We start from the raw sequence: 21,642 nt of genomic DNA, 5'->3' as shown, positions 1-21,642 counted from the left end.
TAATTTGATTTTTATTTTTTATTTATTTTTTAATGCCACGTGGGTTCATTAATCCTAGTCACCAAGCCACACATGCACTCGCCGGAGCTCCGCCCTCCGGCGAGGGCCTGCTCCAACCACTTTTCAAACAAGAGGACTTCAGACAAATTTTTTTCCGGGGAGGGACCTACCTCAGACGGCGAGACAAAGACAGGGACTAATATAACAGTTAACCCTATAATTAATAAACTTTTCAAACAAACAATTTGATTAATTATTATGAAGGCTTACTTTATAATAAGTGAATCACTCACTTTAGAGGAGTTGACCCAATGATTTTACTAGTCACATTTTTTCAATTAGTTGTGCTTCCTATACCAATTGTGGATGTTTTGGATCATGTTGTGCAACCAAACTAGTATGCTCTACCGAAAATTTTCAAATGGGTCAAGATACCTCTGTATCACCAACTTGTGATAGAACACTATTATCATCAATTTTGTGACGGTCATTGTGACGGTCAATGACCGTCACAAAGATAGAAAAATAATAACTAACGTTATTGTTTTGTGATGATTTCTAAAGATTATAAAATTCAGTGTCATAGTAGTTTCTTATTATTTGGCAGTACATGTATCTTTTTCGTTTTAAAATTAACTAAACTGTCATAAATTAAGATTAAATAAATCAGCAGCTCGCTTAATAATTCTTTTGGTACATAAAGATGGCGGAAGTCCAAATAAAATCAGGAATTAATGATTAACTTGGTCCTTGTGTCTCACGAATTAGTCTCTAGAAGAAGAAAATAAGTTTAAACGTTTTTAAATATGTAAAAATGTCGATCAAATTAATCTTAACGAATAAATTTGGTCAACTAAAATATTGGATCTTAACTGGCATATTACACATTCACCGACTTTTGAATGTATTTTTTTCCTTCTTTCAAGGACTAATTTGTAAGTGTCAATCTTTTCACGTGACAATTTAACCATCCACTCTAAGATAAGAGTAAACAAATAAACTACCCATGGATGAAACACTGAGTGGAAGGGTGATTAGAAGTGTCTAGTCTCTTCATTGCGGACATCTGCTCTGCTCTTAAATATAGTAGATAGAAATCATTTTATTAATTTTTTAATTAATAATTACTCAAATAAATAAAGAATATTTAATGGAATTGAAAACTACATCCCCAAGTTTTTGGTCAACAGATCCATACTTCATTGATGAACAAGACTAAGCCTGACGGCCCGATGGCCCAATACAGTTGGAACAAGAGGGCAAGTCCTAAACGGTTCTAAACACACGTAGGAAGCTAGAGGCCCATGTTGCTCTGAATTTCTTTCCAAATAATTTTTCAAAAAATCTTATTTTACCTAAATAAATGATTTAATTAAAAATATTTTCTACCAAAATTAATTCTTTCTATCTTAATTCGACAAAACATTCTACACAACATTTAGACAAATCTCTAATTAGTAACGACAACAATATCATCTACGTCGGCAAAAGAAATGTTTGCAGAAGATCAAGGTGTTTAGACACTAAGAAAGAGAACATAGAGAAGTAATATATAATGAGATAAAATGTGAGAAAGTGAGAAAAAATGAGGTGTGTGATGTGATGTAGTATATGATGAGTGTTTGTAATTGTATTGTTGATGGTTTATGTATTTTAATATATCTAGCAGCCAAATGCTGTGTTTGAAGCAAAACAAACATTTTGTTGAGACAAAATCATGGCATAACATCTTTCAAGATAAAATGGATCCAAACTGGTCATGCAAAAGCAGATTGAAAAATTCAAGCAAACCATGACAGCAAATCTACATCTAATATCACAGTAATCAATCCTCATGTAGTGGCTTCTCAAAGGGGATGTTTTGTTATAATTAATGACACGAATACTGCAATAATCAACAACACTTTCCATTATAAATTAAGCAACAGCAACCGTGAGAAAATAACTACTCCTTTGGTGACTTCATTTGATCAAGAATCTGGATCAGCGTTATGCCATCCCTTTGTGCATGGAGGAATGCTTATAAACTCATCAAATTCTTTTACATGAACATCACAGCACTTCCACTGCAAAATATAAATGAACGTAGTTCTCAGAATCATATCAGAACTACAAGCCTTATGTTATAAAAAAGGGAAGAACTAAAGAATATTCAGTGGAATGTAGAATACCAACCCCTCTCATTCGATCGTGAAAAACAGCAGGGCCAGGATGGTAGCTGCATGCAGTGTCATGATTATCCTTTTCCTTGAAAGTTTGTCCACACCCTTTATTTTTGCATGTTTGGGGTTCATTTATATCAACTATTTTCTTAGGAGGTTTCGGAGCCTGAACAATGGAACTGTTTACAGCAGGGGCATCTCCAGCACGATTAACAGATTTGTCTCCAACAATATTCACAGCTTTGCTTTGTGAACCTAAAAGATAGGAGAGAAGTTCAGTAGAAGAAAACTTAGCCTAAGCATGGTATAGGAATTAGTGCTCAAAATAACTAACAAAAGGACTGATAGTGCGGAATGCCGACAAATGAATACCGTGATCTGAGCAAAAGAAACCCTGCCGACACCTCGAACAGGAGTCCTTCGCTGATGCATTGGTTGAAGGAGCTGCAGTTGGAGTGGGCACAGGGTTCTTCTTAACTGGTGCAATTACTTGCTTCTCTGTTGTATGTTTTCCTGTCTTACATCTTGATTACAAAAAGAAATAAAAGGAAATAATTGATAACAAATAAAGGGAGCACCGCAATAAAATTTAAAATAACAGACAGGTGTAATTAAGTTTTTTTTGTTCCAAGGATTACGCATGCAAAAGAAGCTGTTTCACCACTAGCATCATGAAAACCAATAAACCGTATTTGGAAAATTCAACCTCTGCTTATACTTATAACATAGTACAAGACTGATACTATAAAGGTCCAGCATAGATATTTAGACACAAGAAAATCAACCTTAAGCAGAAAATCTCAATCTCCTGAGGACCAGTAGATAATTTCACAAGAAAAAGCTATAAGAAAACTTGGGCAATAATTATTGCTAGGTGTTCACCTCTTCTAATTTCCATTTCACTAATCTTACATTTAGAAATTACTGAATGGTTTTGGTCCCTGAAAAATTTAGAGTCAGTAAGTTACTAAGTTCAGTCTCTCAACTACAGAAATAGGTAAAATAGTCCATGAAAGATGAAAAATATTCAATTTAGTCCTTCCAAAGACTAAAATTTATCACATATTTCGTCGTTCAAACATAACTTTTATCTTGCAGGGGCTAAATTGATTGCTTTTCACTTTTCAGAGACTATTTACATCTTTTAGTAAGGTGATCGACCTCATATCTATCAAGGAGTGAATATTCAGTCTTAAGAAATCCATATCGTCCCCAATGAGCATTTATTGCCACCAGAAGCACCTTCAAAGTATGAATTGGCAATGAAGAACGGACTGATGCAGTTTATTCATTGTTTTTGAAATATAATAAGTCAGCAGTGGTAATTTTACTTTGAAGTTGATCTAAATTTGCAGAAAACAACCCATGCAGAAGTGGTAAATGAAGTTTTTGTTATTTAGGGTTCAATATCCATACTCCACCATGCAAATTTTGATTACACATCTTTACACTCCTTTAGCTTTCTCCCCAACATGAATTCAACTCTGACGTATTAATACATTCTACTAATAAAAGTGAATATTTCCAAATTGACCAGTAGACTACAGACTAAATCTTCACATTCTAAAAGAGGAGACAAGAGAAAAGGAATTTAGAAGATATCTCACCCAGGAATTTGTAAAAACAAACTAAAATCATGGCTTCTCTTCTTGCAACAACTCCATTCTTTCATCCCATCGTGAAATAAAGGCTGGAAATTAAAGTGGAAGCTTAATCAATGCATAAATCGATGACTAATCTTCATAGAAACTATGTGAAGAAATAGATCAATAGCCATTGACTTACTCCCTGATCAAATGAAGATGCCCAAGCATTGAATCCAAGTCCCAAAGATGCCAATTGGAAAGTGAATCAGTAAGATCCCATCAGGATGTTGAGTCATAAATCAACAGAATGATATAACAACAAATTCAAATTTTTACTCAGTTCAGAAGTATCATTACGTTAGTGATGATATTAGCAAAACAATGTTATCAAAGCTTATTGACACAAATAAAAATTATGCCGCAAGAGTCCTCAGATGTTGATATTGCATTTAGTATAGTATACATAACATAAAACCCAATAATTCTCCATATTCAAACAAAAAATCTGGTAAGAATCAATAGAGTGTAGAATAGGGCCACTAAACAAAAACATCAAGTTGTAAAACATTCTAGTGTAAGAACCTAACAGGGATAACTATCTAAGAACCACTTTTAAGCAAAAATTAGAATAGCTTTTCATAAGAGCTGCTCACTTTTAAATTCATACAATAAAAGCCTAATCGTTTATGCTGTAAATGTAAATACTGTTTCGCGAAGCAGATAGGGATAATTGCTTTCGCAAAGTTACAATGAAGCATTACAGCGCTAGTGACAAAACCTGAACACAGTAGTCAAAGACCAGAGCTAAACAACACCAAGAACCTAAAAGAAAACACTATGGAAAAATGAACAACATATACAGGAAAGTGGAATCAATTTAACAAATAATTAAGGGAAAAATGTAATCAACAGATGAAGCATTGGTTATTGACAAAAAGATATTACCAAGTAGCTAAGTCAGTTTTGCTTTCTTGTGCACAAAGTCACCCAACCAAACTACAAGATCATCAATAAAATCCCAATATTGGACTAGAGACCACAGGGCTCAAAGACAAAGAAAATCTATCATTTTTGTGGTACCACATATCCTCCCCCAAAAGTGATACTGAGAATTCTCATTCTAAATTCTTGGACCTACAATGTATGTGTATATAGTAGTAATAGTACACTTTCAATCAAGACTTAAGAGAGTGAAAAGCCATCACATTTAAAACATATGCTTCCACACAGATGTGTAAAAGCATGTTTGGTTTACCGTCCACACGTTTTCTAAGCCAAGCTAAAGAGAAAAACATGTTTGATGCACATAACATAATGTGAAAGGAGCTTGACTCCTTGGTCCAGTTAAAATTCGATTTATGTTTACGTTCGGGGTAATAGTAACACAAAAACACTATAAAGAGTTGAAAGACAATGAAATCGATTCTCAACCAGATTCACCCCTAACACACATTAAAAAGTGAGCAGCTCACACGCTCTTTTATATATGAATTATTGGCCAAAATACTAGATATAATGTAGCTGCCTTGTGAGATCATTAGCCCTACTTGTTTCAGCTGAATTAACAAATCATTATAATAGCCTAAAAAGAACAGGCACAACTTCAGGTACTAATAGCATAATTGGCTTCCCATTTAAGCCTTCCAGAATCACTTCTCCCCCCATAAAAGCCACAAGGAGTAGCTCAACCCAGAATCACTTCTCCCTCAATGTGAAAATACACGAGGCTTCCAAACACACACCGAACTACTAGGATAGATAACAAATTGTTAAAAGCTGGAAGAACAGAGTTGAAAGTTGAAAGCAACCCAGTTTACAAATAGATCAGTTAACAGGCAGTGCAATTCAACCAAGGGCATGTGTGTGTTTGAGAGAGAGAGAGTACCGAATCGTGGTATTGACAGGAACCTTCGGGATTATCGTCCTCGTGGAAGACAGCATCGCAACCAATCCTCTGGCATCGAACTTTAACCTGGTTGTCCATTCTCAAAACTCAACACGATCTGAGAAGAAGAACAACAACAAGTTTTGTCTTGTTGATTTTGTTTATCCGACACGCCGAACTCGAACAGTTCACACACTCTCCGTCTTCTTTACAGTTTCAGTTTAGACTTTAGATTCTCTCATCATGTTGAAATTTTTAGTCTATCTCTTTATATATATCAAATATTAAATTTAAATATGTGAATCTTTTAAATATTTATCAAAAACATAAATAAAATATTTTACTTAACATTATCATGTTATATGAAAATACCCAATCATCAAAATCTGTTTATAATATCAGAAAAATCAAAATACTTATTTATCACTAAATCAACACATTGCAAGAGTCTTCGTTCCCCCAATTCAAAGCATATTAGGTTCAAATAGCCCGTATGTTCAACTAGACATTGTCATGTTCCACTATACTTATTCTTGAGGTTATGCCTTAGTTGTACATTTATCTTGTGAATTTATTTTATTACTATTCTTTTTTTAGGTTATTATACTTAAGTTTTTATATCAACTTTTTACACTTAAATAAGTGTTTGACACTTTTAAAATAACCTCAAATTTTAATTTAGTCCATGTAATATTTTTCATTTTAGATACTCTAAAATTTTTACTTTTATTTTTCGTTTCTAACATTAGTTTTTTTCATCTAAGTCAAACATAAGTCCACACAACTATTACACATGGCTCATTTTAAATATTTTTATTCCATGCAATAATACACATGTCACATGAACCTCATGCTCCACCTTCTCCACTTCCATATTTCAAAAGAAACCAGGGGAAGCACCCAGCATTCCCTCGAAAGATCTCACTCACTCACTCTTCATAACAGCCATGGTTGCTGCACTACAACTTTGGAACCTCTCTATCTTCACAAGGTCGCCTCCCTTCTAACAACAGTTGAATAGAGCAACGTCATAGTCATACCCCACTTCCTCTACGATTGCGGCAACATTGTGTAATATTTTACTCAAGTAAAATAAATATCATATGAGATGTCCACGCGGAGTTATGCTTTAATAGAAAAATTAATGTCAAAGATGAAAAATAAAAATCATAATTTTAAAGGGTGTCAAGGATGAAAATTGTAAATTTTGAGGGATGAAAAATAATTTCCTTAACAATGACTAAATTCGAAAATAAGATATATGTTACATGATCCAAAACTTATTTAAGCTAAAAATAATAATTGCACCAAAAAAAATACCACCAAGGAGTTTGGGCCTGTGAGTGACGTGTTTGGAGTATGGTCCTCTCTCCGCCTCGTGGGCCTCACTGTCTACACTGTCTATTGCAGGCAACCCTCAATTTCTTCACTTGGATTGGACCAATATATTGAAAAAAATAAGATTGGAACAATATAAGAATGACACTAATTGAAAGGAACTTTCTCAACGTTCATGTTGTATTTCTTGCTCAACAAAACGAATCGTTCATGTTTATGTATTCAAGATACACATTATCTATGGCCAATTGATGATAAAGCTTCTCCATGTCTTAAAAAATCCAGAGTAACTTGACATAAGTTGATTGATGAGTTAGATCATTTGGGAATTAGGCTGAAATGACTGAAGTGCAGATATGGTACAGTTACTATAATTGCTCTCTTAAACAAGTCACACATGGTTAATGTATTCCGGAGTAATAATTATCCCAATTTGAGGTTTTAAGATTGAGTTAGGTCTGTTTGTTCTCAAATTTGTATACAGTATAGAGCATATATTAGTCTAAATGCTGTGAGAGACTTGTAAGCTTCAAGCTCTACAGTTCTAACTGAGTGTGTGTGTTAAAATATTACATTGGCTGTGTATATATATATGACCAAATTATTTCTTATGAAGTTGTAATACTTAGGAGAATCCAGGAACTCTGAACTAGTTTCTGGATTTGCTTGGCCTTGCAAATTCTCAAATGTAGTTAGATTAATGAAGCTGAATTGACTGACAAGTTGCACTTTTAGGATTGTTTTGCTGAATTTTTTTCTTCAGATACTAAAGTAACTTATATCACTACATTTTCAAGAATCAATATCAATATCTTTTACTAAAAAAGAACTGTTCTTATTTCTATACATTATCTAGTTACAATGTTACATACAATTGAATTTATCACTTTTCCACGCACTATACAGAATTATATGTGGAACGAGCTTTACAGCATGACCTCAATCAACACTTCAATAATTCCTTTCTTAATCATTAATTTTTCCTCTGTTGTCCATCATTTTGTTTATATTCTTTAACTCTCCCATTAGGGTTGAAAGGAAAAAAGAGAAAAGATCGAGTTGACCAAGAAAAGCAAGCGTTATTAGCACTTTAACATGATGAGTCCAACCCGGCATGCTGGTACATTTACAATATGAGTTTCAATACTATCTGTTTCTACAGGTATTCTAATGATCAGGTTTCCAGATGTAAAACACAAACATAGTACATAATTATTCCAATAAAATTGGGAGATGCACAAATTAAAATGATTATAGTTTATTTTTACTACTCATATCTCTCTCTTCCATTCACATTTTTCTCTAGGCATTGATCATGAAATTAAGATGTAAACAAATAAGTTTCCATAATTTGGGTAGGGGGTTGAGGCAAGGAGACCCCCTAGCTCCCTTCCTATTTTTAATAGTGGCGGAGGGCCTCAACGGGATGATGCGGCAGGCTGTACAACAAAATTTATTCACAGGATACAGGGTTGGGGGAGATGAGGTGGAAATATCCTTGTTACAATTCGCAGACGACACCCTATTTTTTGGGGAAGCATCTACACAAAACATCTTGGTGGTGAAGAGCATTTTGAGATGGTTTGAGGCTATGTCGGGCCTAAAGGTCAACTTCTTCAAGAGTAAACTAGCTGGAATTTCAATGGTGGGTAGAGAAACTCAAATTTTTGCTGCCATGTTGAACTGCAAAGTAATGGGGGTACCGTTTACATATTTGGAAATTCCGGTCGGCGCAAATCCAAGGAAGGCGGCAACATGGGAACCGGTGATTAAGAAAATGAAGAGGAAACTATCTTTATGGAAACACAAATCACTATCATTTGGTGGGAGAATATGTCTTATCAAAAGTGTATTGTCCTCTCTCCCTCTCTTTTTCTTCTCTTTCTTTAAGGCTCCAAAATGCATCATTGATCAATGCAATAAGATCCAAAGAAAGTTTCTGTGGGGGGGGAGAAGAAGGGAGGGGGTGGCCTGGGTTAAGTGGGAGGTGATATGCAAAAAAAAAGAGGAAGGCGGGTTGGGGGTGAAGGACCTTGAGAGTTTTAACAAGGCGTTGTTAGCAAAGTGGAGATGGCGACTATTGAGAGAGAGGGAGTGGCTATGGTGTAAAGTGTTGGAATCAAAATATGGGGCATTAAGCAAGGAGGGGCAAGTATTGAGAGAATCAAGTGGGTCTACGTGGTGGACAGATTTGTGGAGAAGCTGTGGGGAGGAAGGAGGTTGGTTTGAATCAAATTTAAAAAAGAAGCTTGGGGATGGGAGGGACACATTATTCTGGAAGGAGAAATGGGTAGGGGAGGAGAGGAATCTAAAAGTATGGTTTAAGAGATTATATGACATTTCTTCTCAACAACAGAACACGATGGCAGATATGGGTGAGTGGAAGGAGGGTAGGTGGGAATGGAACTTTAGATGGAGAAGGGTCCTTTTTGAATGGGAAAAGCAAATGCTTGAGTCCTTCTTGCAAGTGGTCCAATCAGCTCAAATTAAACCAGGGGAAAGAGATAGTTGGGTGTGGTTAGCTTCATCAGATGGGATGTTTTCAGTTCAATCAGCATATAATTGCCAGCAGGAACAGACTGGATTGGAGGACTGTGAAATTTTCAGAAATTTATGGAAAATACCAGCACCGTCTAACATCCTAGCATTTGCGTGGAAAACTATCCTGAACAGAATCCAAACCAGAAAAAATCTGAGGCGAAGAAACATTATCCAGGGTAGTCAGGCAAGTCTGTGTGCATTATGTTCAGAGGAAGAAGAAAGCACTGATCACTTGCTTTTCTCATGTAAGACTACTTGGAGAATTTGGATGAAATGTTACAGCTGGTTGGGTATACAAGTAGTACTGCCCCTAGAAGGTAAAAGCCACTTTTATCAGCACTTCATTGAAGGGAGAAGTAGCAAAAAGATGGGTTGGCGAGTGGTGTGGTGTGCCAGCATTTGGTCTCTGTGGCTGTCAAGGAATGAGGCTATCTTCAAGTCTGCGAGTATTGATGAGGAGAAAATCTTTGATGCAATCAAATTCAGATCTTGGAAATGGCTTAGAGGCAAAGGAAAAGGGTTCTCTTATTCTTATTTTGAATGGCACACAAACCCATCTATCTGTTTAGAAGCTCTGTCATAGAAATTAAGTATTGGTTAAGAGACCTGGCTTTTACAATGTGTTGATGGGATGCTGGATCATATAACCGTGGCAAATTCAAGGGAGCAGCACCTGTTTAGATTCCATATTTTTAGCTTCAGAATTGGTAACATTGTGGATAATTGCCACTGCTCTTTGTTATCCCTTTTGGTTTCTTCATGTTATATATTCTGGTTTCTCCCTGCTCTATTATGGATGCATAGCTTCCCCTTGTCTCTTTTTGGCTATCGGGTTCTGATGCCTTTGCTGCTGTTTTTGTTGCTACTGCCAGCGTGAGGAAAATAGGATCATTTTAGTGTGTTGGGTTTTTGCTTATGTGATCAGTTCTCACTGTTCATTGTATATTCCACTTTTAATTTCTTTATACATGGGTTGAAATACCCCTAGTATTTCATCTTAATACAATCTTGCTTATAAAAAAAAAAACCTTAATAAAAAAAGAATATGTAGCAAACTAGCAATAGTCCAGACATAATCATTGTTGGATGCCAAAAACGACTAAAACAGAGCCTTTTTTCTCATTGACCACATGTATGTTGATATGGACAAGGAAGAAGAAGTTGAGGGATCAAGCCAAGAATAAATTAACCCCGGTGATGCTGCACCCTTGCATTTCAAATTAAAAAAATTAAAAGCTATGAAAAGCAAATAAAGCATGTCTTGTCTGCCCTAATTAACAATTAGCAATTTTGTTAGTCCCTGGTAACCTCCTGGGTCCTAGCTAAATAATGTAACTAGTTTTTTGGAATTGTATAGTTCGGTAATGCAACTTGTTTTTTATAATTATAGTGTATATTTTTTGTTGAGGTTTTTTAATAGTGTATTGAATTTTTTTTTTGACATATAATAGTGTATTGAAAATTGAAAATAACTAGCTCTTTTTTTTTTGTCAAATGAAAACAACTATAGCTTGAGTTTTCGATTGTTCTGGACTAGATTGTCAGGCCCAACATTAGCAAGCCTCTTTTTTTTTTATAAGCCATGAATAATATATTGAATGAAAGTACAAAGGGTACTTCAACCCAATACAAAAGAGAAATTCAGAAGATAAGAAAAAGAATAATGTAAAATTAGCAAGCCCCTTAGCAGCCAAGCCTCGGATTCCTCTTGGAATGTGTTGGAGCTTCGCAGTTCCAAATCCTTTTCTGTTCAAGCCGATAAAATTTTTATTTTGTATTTTTTTTATTGACAAAAAAAAACAAATAAATTTTTTAACACACTCATAGAAATAATTGTGAAGCTGGTGATTTTGAGATTAACATGGATCGGATCAATAGTATTTTGACACGCTATAACATGAATTTAAATTGAGTTTAACAGATATTTAAAGAGTTTAATTTCTATGCACTGACAGTGTAATTTTTTTTTTACACTGTCAACCAATCAGATTTCAAGGACGTAAGAAAATCTCTCTTTTTATTTAATTTTATTAATTGACGTGACACGTTCTTAAAATCTGATTGGTTGACGGCAGTGCATCATTCTTTTTCTCATATTTAAATGTGAAATATAACATTGAACACATCAATAGTTCTAGACGTCCAAGCAGGGGGGCTTGTGACGATTTTCAACATCATAAACTAGGAATATTTGAGTTTCTGACTTATAAATCACTTTTGAAATGCAAAGGAAGTGTTTTATTCGCTGCACCTATCGAGTTATGATATATACACATCTCTTCATTCCCTTTTCACCTTCATTTTTTATCTATTTCTCTTTTATTTATAATTAAATCACGCATCACATCTTTACTTCCTCTCCTTTTTTCTTATCTCTCTCTTCCTCCACCTCTCCACCTTAAAAATGAAATGAAGATATAATTATTCGCACATATCTATTCTCCATCGTGCTCCACTGTCTGGAATTCAAGAGTTCAACCCCACCTTATGGAGGCAACAGCTGTTTCAGCATCCGTCTTCCGACCATTAATTGACATCTGGTCTACTTATTTAATTTATTTGATGCTACAAAACTTGGACCGAATTTCCTTATGTTAAAGAAAGAGAAAAAAATGCTGTGTTGTACATATGAGCAATATTAAAAAAACTCTTTCTTAGATTGCGTCACAAAATATCATTCTTCTTTACCTGTAAACAATAGAGTAAACTTTCTAGAATATAACTATAGTCATCTACGGGTATCTAATTTCAACGACGGTAAAGTTAAAACAATGTGATGTTTAATTTTTTTATAATTAATTAAATCTTACTGCAGGTAATTACCAATATTAATTGACATTCAAATTATGGGGATTTAAGATCTTTAGATTGGGGATGTACACACAGTTTAATTAATTACATCGTACTGACTGACAGCGCACTTGAAATAATTTGTGTTTGAACGGAAATATTAAACTCTTAAAAGAATGTATTTTTTTCCATTAGAATATGAATAATGTGTTCTATTTAAATTATAATCTATGATAATATTAGAATAATTGAAAAATTGGTTTGGGAACATGGTGAATGATAGAATAGAACCAACAAGGTGGTTTGTGTTGTCTGTTGATTGAAACATGCACGCTGCATTTTTTGGCGCCTCTATCACCGCTAGATGCACCTGCACCTTTCAATACAGCTTCATGGTCCCTGGACACCGCGCTTATACATAAACACTACAAAGGAATAAGCTAAAATCTACTGTTCACTTTGAGAGTTTTATTCAGTGTGTCAAGGTCCACCGTAAGGGCTACTTTTGATTCCTTTTTGTTGCTTTTTTTATTACAAATTGCACCAAATTTATTGGAATTATGTATAAACTATAAAGTAAATAAAAAAGATAGGTTCAATAATACCCTCACCCTCTCTCCCCCTCCTCCACCGGGATCCTCAACCCTGGCAACTGCCGCGAGCTCCGCTGCGAGCACCACCATCGCAGACAACCCAGATCTGCCTCTATTCTTCACTTTCTATCATGCATTCCTTTCAACAGTCGCCGTCCCACCTCGCCGGAGAACCGCCAAACACCTCTTTCAACAGCCGCAAGCATCCCCTTCCTTTCTCCTCCGGCGAGCTCGCAATCTCCGACGACACAACCACCGCAAATCCCAGTTTTTTGACAGGTTAAAAACCCTTTTCTCCTTTATCTGATTTTTTTGCCTTTTTACTACTTTTCTGAACTAGACTGTAAGTGAAAACTTTTCAACATCTAATTTCACTTTTCTGCACCAATTCAATTTAGGACTATACTTTACATCACTATTTTCCCGCCAGCACCCTATATAAGGCACTCCAATTGAGATTTTTGTGGCACACACTCATACCACACATGAAAATGAAGAGAGTTTGTATGAAGCTGGAGTCAAGAGAAGAAGTTTGTTGTGGAGGAGTCCACGGGAAGGCTGAAGCCAGACCTGATCCATGGGCGAGATTGCCGGAGATAATGTCTAAAGGCTCTTATTTCTGTTACTTCAAGGTATCCAATGCATGCAAAAATAAACAATTTCAAAGAGCTTTTATTTTTACTGTTCATTTTCTGATAAATTTTGTTCATTTGGATTTACTTTTGAATGCCAACCCATAGTTTGTTGAAGATGCTACCACCTTTGTAAGTGGTGATACTAATACCCTTGAATTTTTCTGTAGTTCTTTTTAAATTATAGTAAGAGTGATAGAGTTTCTGAATCTTCTTTTGTTGTGTTGTTGTATCAGACTTCCAGTGCAGCAAACTCTATCCACTTCTACCGCAGGTAAAAGTCATTTCTTTTCCTATTCTAATCTTATTTGTTATGACTCTTTTATCTATGTCTAGGAAGTATTTTTCTCTTTGGCTGCATATACCGTAGTGTTGAACATGTGATAATTTCTTAAGTTTCTCACTTTGCAAATAGGAAACTGCAGTTGAGGAACCTATTGAGGTTGTGTGTAAGTCAGTGGACTAAACTATTCCAAAGAAATTTCCTATAGGTATTTTCTTTGGGATTTCTGTGATATTGTGTGTGTTTGATATGTGGAATTGATTCCAGATGCATGAATAGGAGATTCATTCAATAAACAAAGAAGCCCGCCTGACTTGGAAGTTGAATCAAATTTCTTCAAAATCTTAGGGAATAACCATCATAGTCCATAAAAAAACCAACTTGGAGATCCTTAAAACCCACACAACTTATATTTACATTTTATTAAACTTGATTCTTTGGCTTCAGCGTTTGCAAATTACTACAAAGAAAGTAAGAATAGCTCTAGGATTGAGCAAGGAAGGCTCCTTAATGTTTGTCTATAGACAAACTTTTCCAGCCAATAAATTGAACCCTGTCTGACCTGCCATAAACTGAATTTTTTTCAGAGATCTAGAACCTGCCAGTAATTCAACAAAAGTATGTGCCCATTCTCCATTTAATTTGCTGCATCTTAAATCCTGTTTTCTCTTGCCATATTTCTCATAAGGTTTGTTCAGTGTAGTCTAACTTCACTATCTTAATTTAAGTTATGTTGATTCTAATCCCCTTTACTATAAATATTTATACAGCTGTAGTATGGGAAGTACACAGGAGAATTCTATTGTTTCAAAGCATTATCCTTAATATATAACTAGGGTTTAGTTCTTACTAAAAATATTTATACATCTTTAGTTCTTTTTAAATTATAGTAAGAGTTATAGAGTTTCTGAATTTTCTTTCACTGTGTTGTTGTATCAGACTTTCAGTGCAGCAAACTCTATCAACTTCCACCCCAGGTAAAGTTCATATCTTTTCCTATTCTAATCTTTTTCTATGACTCTTTTACCTGTGTCTATGGAAGCATTTTCCTCTTTAGCTGCATGTACCTTGATCATTTCTTAAGTTTCTCACTTTGCAAATAGGAAACTGCAATTGAGGACCTATTGAGGTTGTGTACAAGTCAGTTGACTCAACTATTCCAAAGAAATTTCCTATAGGTATTTCCTTTGGGCTTTCTGTGATATTGTGTGTTTTGAGGTTTATGCTTCCATTTTGAGGGAGCAGTTGATCTGGAAAATAGAGCAGATAAAAAAGAATACCAGGCAATTCACAACCAATTAACTTGGTTGGGAAAAGAATGAGTAGCAAGCTGGCCAACATACAATTTCTTCTATGATAGAAGAAGAGATGGAGGCCAATCCACTTATGATTGTTTATCTACATGACATTTAGGTTCATTACCTCTCTATTCCCTTTTTAAAGTGTGAAACAAATAGATAATTTATTATCAATTGGAGGGAGGATTGTAGTAAATACTTTACTGATGCCTTTAGGACAGTATATTGGTGACAATAATTATTTGTATCAATAGGTTTCTTTGGCCTCTAAATTTTAATTCAAGATTATGCCTAGATTTTATATTGCATTAAAATCAATATGATCAAACAAGATCATGAGCTACTGCTTATCAGTTAACAGATGATCACTAATAACACTTAGCATAAGTCAAACTATCCTGTTCACGAAAGACCTATCATTGTTAACAATTTTTTCATTGTTCTTTTGTTCAGTAGCTGAATTGATGAAGCAAAGGTTTGCTAAGCTGCTTTTAGGGGAAGACATTCAGGTGCAGGGAATGATGTTTCTTCTGCATTGGCTTTGTCAAGCGTCATAACAAACCTGGTTGGTATATACCTCATATAATGCAAGTTAAACAAAATGGGCTTCAATGATATGCTTGATAATGTGGGTTTCTTCTGTTACTTTGGATACTGTTGTGGGTAATTTCTCTCTCTTACATTGTGTTTTTTTATATGATTTTCTGCAAATGAAGATTAATGTAAGATAAGCTTTTTGTTATATGCAAAATTAATAACCGAGGTAGAATTTTTTTTTGCAGGTCTTGGCTTGGATAATCTATATATGGTGTATTGAAGATTGATGATACATATTATAGTTTCTCATATAAATATGGTTATGAATTGAATAGTGTTGTCAGAACTAGATAGTGTCCTCATTCATCAAGAATTTCAATGGTTCCTTGCATGCTCATGTGCTATGAACTTTATTATTTACATTCCTTGGTTGAATAACCAATGTATGCATAGAAAGACATTGACTCTACTTTCCTTAATGTAGTTTTGACAGCTGATTCTATATCATTTATATAGGATGTGGTTATCATGAATGGAAGATAGTTATATTTTTCAGCTGTGATGTAAGAATTGTCATAATATCTTTTTAATTTAAAATAGAAAGAGATTCCTCATTTTTTTATTAATAATATATATTAAAAAATATTTTAACTCATATTGAAAAGAAGTACAAGGGGTACTTCAACCCAATACAATTGGAGAAAGAAGGAAATTATTATTTTTAACTCATTTAGAAATAGTAGTGTATAATAGTATGGAGTAGCAGATTAGTTGCATATATTTATAATTAGAATCAATGAGGTTGACTTTACACAATATGAACTACCACTCTTAATTTCAATCTTGGACAATTGAAATAGTTACTCAAAAATTTCAATCAAACATTTGTTTTTCCTAAACATTGTCCTTCGTATAACTCAGTTATGTTGCTAAATTCGATTTAAAACTTTGTTGTTAACCATTTTATCTTCAACAGCAAAACATATATAGTATTACCATATTTTACACAAAAAGCTAAAGACTTTATTAAGTAGTGGAATTTAATTTTAAAAAATATAATTCTAAATTTATTGTAGTCACATATTTTAGTAACAATATTTATTTTCTCACACCAACCACAAAAAAAAACAGATTTTAAATAAAAACCAATTATTACACATGTATGGTGAAAATTAAATTTGAAATAGATATTGTTGGGGAATATATGCTTTTATATCCTAGAGTTCAAAATAGATTAATATAACCATTAAATAGTATTTAATTTATATTCATAACAAATTATTGATTGTAATTAAAACTAGCAACCGTGCATCGCACGTGTTACTATCTAGTACATTAACATACAACTATCATTTTAATTTTTAATCATATCTAAAACGACCTCGTTCTGAAGTTGAATACTTCAATAGTGGTTACCCACGTGGGCATCGTTATGACACTGCACGTGGCTTGTCACTTACTGACACAAACTACCAAAACGACTTCGTTCGTAAACTCACTATTTTCACTATCATCCGATCCTCTATCCGATCCTCTATGATATTTAATCATTACATACATATAGTTTCACTTCGTTCTTTAATTTCTTTCTCTCATGATTGTACAAATATTTGTGCGCAGATACAACTTACAAGGTTTGCCGCTCCTCTCTGCCGTTATTTATTGCGTTTTGTTTGGAATGCTAACATGATCACATGAAACACATAACCTTGGTTTTCTTTCCAACGCTAACCGACCACAACGTATAACTGGAAATCAATTCATGATTTCTTAACGGCTTTGCTATTATAGTGTTTGGGTTCTACTTTAATTATGCTAATGGTGTGATTGAATACTGTTTATTTTACACTTTCTCACTTTCCAATTCCAATGGATTAAAAATGAAAAAACACGAAATATTAAGCAAAAGGGTGATCCATGCTCTGTTTCTATAAAAGGACTTTCACTTTTAGTTAATGTTTACACAAGCACACATTAAGGACGGTGGATTCCGGTTGGAAATGGATCTCTAATCCTTCTTCACGTTTTTATTCTTGGAATGCCAAATTTAACTTCCCAAAACGTTGAAACGGTTAATCAATAGTTACCCAAATTACTCTAAGTAATTCTTCATTAAAAATCATTTTCAAATTATTCATAACAGATAATAAATTAAACCCTAAATAATAGTCAAGTTCAAACTAAGTGCGTGGGCTCTAGTATGCCATTGGAACTATCTTGTATTATGGTTTAACACTTCTAGTGCTCCTATTATTGATATATGTGCAGGTGAGTGTTTGGCTTTTGCCGGAACATTAGGTCTTCTAATATATTTTGGGCGGAACTTTGGGCAATCTTTACTGTTTTGAGACGTGGTTGGGATCGTCGTTTGTCTAAAGTTGTTCTAACCTTCACCGTTGTGGCTCTATGGTATTTTCAGATTAGATGTTTGATGCAGAAGGACTGAGAGACTCTATGTGTTCATGTTCATTGTGTGACTAATCAATTGGTGGATTGTCTAGTCAATATAGCCCATGAGTTAGCCTTGACTGGGTCTCATGGGTTCGAGGTTCCTCCTTCTAGACGCTCTTTCAATCTTCTCACTATTCAGAAATTTATTTCCTACGTTATGTCTGTGTGTAGTTGTGTTTTTTGGCCTTAGTCCCTCCCTCCTAATAGCCAAAAAAAGTTACAATAATGTTTCGTTAGTCTTTTTTTAGGGTCAACGCGCATTTTATTAAGATGAAAAAGCCGCATATACGAAGAGAGCGTTAGCTACATCGGGATGAGGATCATCCCACCAAAATTACATGAATAATTAACCGCAAGAGAAGATATAGTATGGGCTACATTATTTGCTTGCCTTTGGACACACAAGAACTTTATATTCCTAAATTGAGAAGCCTAAACCTTGCAATCTTGAATGATGACCGCAATTTCGGATGGACACCTCGAGCTCCACATAGCTTGAATTACCTATGTTGAATCGCCTCTAAACAAGTTTATTCAATCTCCATATCTAGCACAACCGAAAGTCCCCAACGTAACGCTATGGCTTCTGCCACCAAAGGACTTTGCCACTGCATTTCAAGGAAGGAACCAACAACTCTTCTCTAGACGATTGAGCCACGAATTCAAATACTTTCTTTGAATTTCTTTGAATGTAGACAAACATAGATAAATTTATAAGAGAAATATTATGTGATACATGTAAATGATGTGATATATAATATAATGTGATTAAAAGTTAGAAATAGAAAAGAAAAAAATGATATTTTTGACGGTACAGGAATCATTATTCTTATGAGTATTAAAAAAGGTAAATCATGTGTGATAGTTTCTTGGTAAACCCAGGAGAAATATTAACAACAGAAAGAACTAACATCGAGGCATAGCAGTCGTAACAGTCTCCGCCACGTGTCCCATATGCACTGAATCCCCTGTCGGTTCCCCTTCACAACCGGTAGAAGCCACTGGACACGTGCCAGTTCTCTCTCTCTCTCTATCATCACCCCGCACACCATCTCCACACAAACCAAAGCTGCTTTAAACCCCACATCACTTTCCTCTTCCACCCACATTCATTTCCAAATCCCACCACCACTTTTTCCGGTCATATTCCGCCGGAAAATCCGCCACCACCACCGCAACCTCTTTTCTCATGCTTTCCCAATCCCTCCACCCCTCACCGGAAGTACCCCAACATCACCGAAGACCCAAGTCCCCGGAAACCACCCTCACCGCCGTTCTTCAACCTCTACTCTCCCTTCAAAACCCTCGTTCATGGATCTTCTTAACCATCCTCTTCATCCAGATCGTCCTCCTCTGCAACCTCCGTAGCTTCCCCACCTCAATCTCCATCACCCGCCGCCACCTCCCCACCCCCCTCGCCGCCATCGACGAAACAACAACAAATCCCTCCCAAAACGCCACCCTCCATGATAACGCCACCCTCCACGACTCTTCATCTTCATCTCCCTCCACCACCGACGACGACCAATGTAGCTCCGGCAGGGTCTTCGTCTACGACCTTCCCGCAACCTTCAACCAAGAAATCCTCGACAATTGCGACAATCTCAACCCGTGGAGCTCCCGCTGTGACGCCCTCGCAAACAACGGCCTCGGGCAGAGCGCGACCACTCTCGCCGGAATCATACCGGAGGAGATTCTCCCGGCGTGGCACTGGACAGACCAGTTCGTCTCCGAAATCATCTTCCACAACCGCTTACTCAACCATAAGTGCAGAGCCACAGAGCCAGAATCAGCTACAGCGTTCTACATCCCGTTCTACGCTGGACTCGCGGTGGGGAAGTACCTCTGGGAAAACGAAAACTCCACCGCAGAGGTTCGCGATCGCCACTGTGACATGATGCTCCGGTGGCTCCAGGACCAACCGCAGTACAGAAGATCCAACGGTTGGGATCACTTCATCACGATGGGTCGCATCACGTGGGATTTTCGCCGCTCGAAAGATGAAGATTGGGGTTCTAGCTGCATCTACAAGCCAGGGTTGAGAAACATCACGCGCCTCCTCATCGAGCGGAATCCATGGGACTATTTCGACGTCGGTGTTCCCTACCCCACCGGATTCCACCCTCGCTCCCTCTACGACGTCGCACGGTGGCAGAGTTTCGTCCGTGAACGCCGCCGGAGTGCTCTGTTTTGCTTCGCCGGAGCACCGAGACGCGCCTTTAGAAATGATTTCAGAGGGGTTCTGCTGAATCAGTGCCGTGAATCTTCCGGTTCGTGCCGCGCGGTGGATTGCGGGAAGAATCGGTGCGCGAACGGCACGTCGGCGATCCTCGAGACGTTTCTGGACTCGGAGTTTTGCTTGCAGCCGAGAGGGGATAGCTTCACGCGGCGGTCGATTTTTGATTGCATGGTGGCCGGTTCGATTCCGGTTTTTTTCTGGCGGCGAACCGCGTACTTGCAGTATCAGTGGTTTTTGCCGGGTGAACCGGGGAGTTATTCGGTTTATATAGACCGGAATGCGGTGAAAAATGGGACCTCGGTGAAGGCGGTGCTTGAGGGGTTTAGCAAGGAGGAGGTGAGGAGAATGAGGGAGAAGGTGATTGAGTACATTCCGAGATTGGTTTATGCGAAGAGTAACGAAGGGTTGGACGGGATGAAGGATGCTTTTGATGTTGCCATTGAAGGTGTGCTGAGAAGGGTTAAGGAACAAGAACAACCTGGATTTACAAAGTGGTAAAATGCATTGCTTGGTGTTAGAATATTTAGTAAAGGATAAATAAATAATTTGGTAGGTTAGAGGTTTTTTTTTGTTCTTCTTTCCTAATAGGTTCTCTATTGAGATGTACCATATTTTGATATTGTGATTCTTTTTAGCACTATGGTTATACATTTATGGATATTGGTAGTTCTTTTTACAAAAATGTGGAGTAACTAGTAAGAACTTCACATCCCAGAAGTTACAGTGACATGAGTAAACCTTTTCCTCAATAGGATGCTTTCACAAGAAATTGAATTAGAATCCCCTTGTACACGCTATATATCAAACTTTATGAATATTGATATTTGTTGTATAATATTTGCACATGTGTCGTTGAATTCTGTTCGAGGCATCAAACAGAGGAGGCTGCTTTAGTAGCAAATGAATAAATAAAAGGCCTAAATAAAATGAGGAAATGGTTGTTTCTATTATGTTTCATGCTATTTTAATATTGGTGACTTGGTCTATTTATAGGCGTATGTATCATTTTTTCTCTTAGTTTCCTTTTTAATTTATTCATGTATGATGAAAATAACAAAATTTTTCACTAGAAGCAAAATGTGGCTTTATTAGGCAAGAAAATTTGACAGGTTTTGACTTGACTAAGTTAAATTCTGGGTGCAATTGCTTAGAGCCAGCTATGTTTGGTAATGCGAACTTTCTTCATGTAATGGATCTTAATGCTATCCAGAAGGCAGGGGAGCTCCAAGTTCCTGTTGTGTTTTAGTTTGGTTGTTTTAAAATTCATGTAAGTCCACTCATTTAGGAATGAAATTCAATAAATTAGA

The 21,642-nt window shown here is 36.1% G+C and overlaps 2 protein-coding genes across 2 annotated transcripts; one reads left to right on the top strand and one right to left on the bottom strand.

The window, feature by feature from the left end:
- Positions 1–1,793: 1,793 nt before the first annotated feature.
- Positions 1,794–5,870, bottom strand: LOC130718626 (cysteine and histidine-rich domain-containing protein RAR1). Its single transcript, XM_057569240.1, has 5 exons — positions 3,948–5,870; positions 3,770–3,852; positions 2,535–2,686; positions 2,176–2,417; positions 1,794–2,066 (listed from the first exon to the last, which is right to left on the bottom strand). Exons 2-5 carry the CDS (start codon positions 3,832–3,834, stop codon positions 1,971–1,973), a joined length of 555 nt encoding a protein of 184 aa, XP_057425223.1. The 5' UTR covers positions 3,835–3,852; positions 3,948–5,870; the 3' UTR covers positions 1,794–1,970.
- Positions 5,871–18,970: 13,100 nt separating this feature from the next.
- Positions 18,971–21,127, top strand: LOC130716743 (xyloglucan galactosyltransferase XLT2). The gene has a single exon (XM_057566753.1). It carries the CDS (start codon positions 19,286–19,288, stop codon positions 20,831–20,833), a length of 1,548 nt encoding a protein of 515 aa, XP_057422736.1. The 5' UTR covers positions 18,971–19,285; the 3' UTR covers positions 20,834–21,127.
- Positions 21,128–21,642: the final 515 nt, after the last annotated feature.

This window comes from Lotus japonicus, chromosome 5 (assembly GCF_012489685.1).
Source record: "Lotus japonicus ecotype B-129 chromosome 5, LjGifu_v1.2".
Classification (NCBI taxonomy): Eukaryota; Viridiplantae; Streptophyta; class Magnoliopsida; order Fabales; family Fabaceae; genus Lotus; species Lotus japonicus.
Note: the sequence above shows the minus strand (reverse complement) of the source record. Positions and strands in the feature narration are given on the sequence as shown.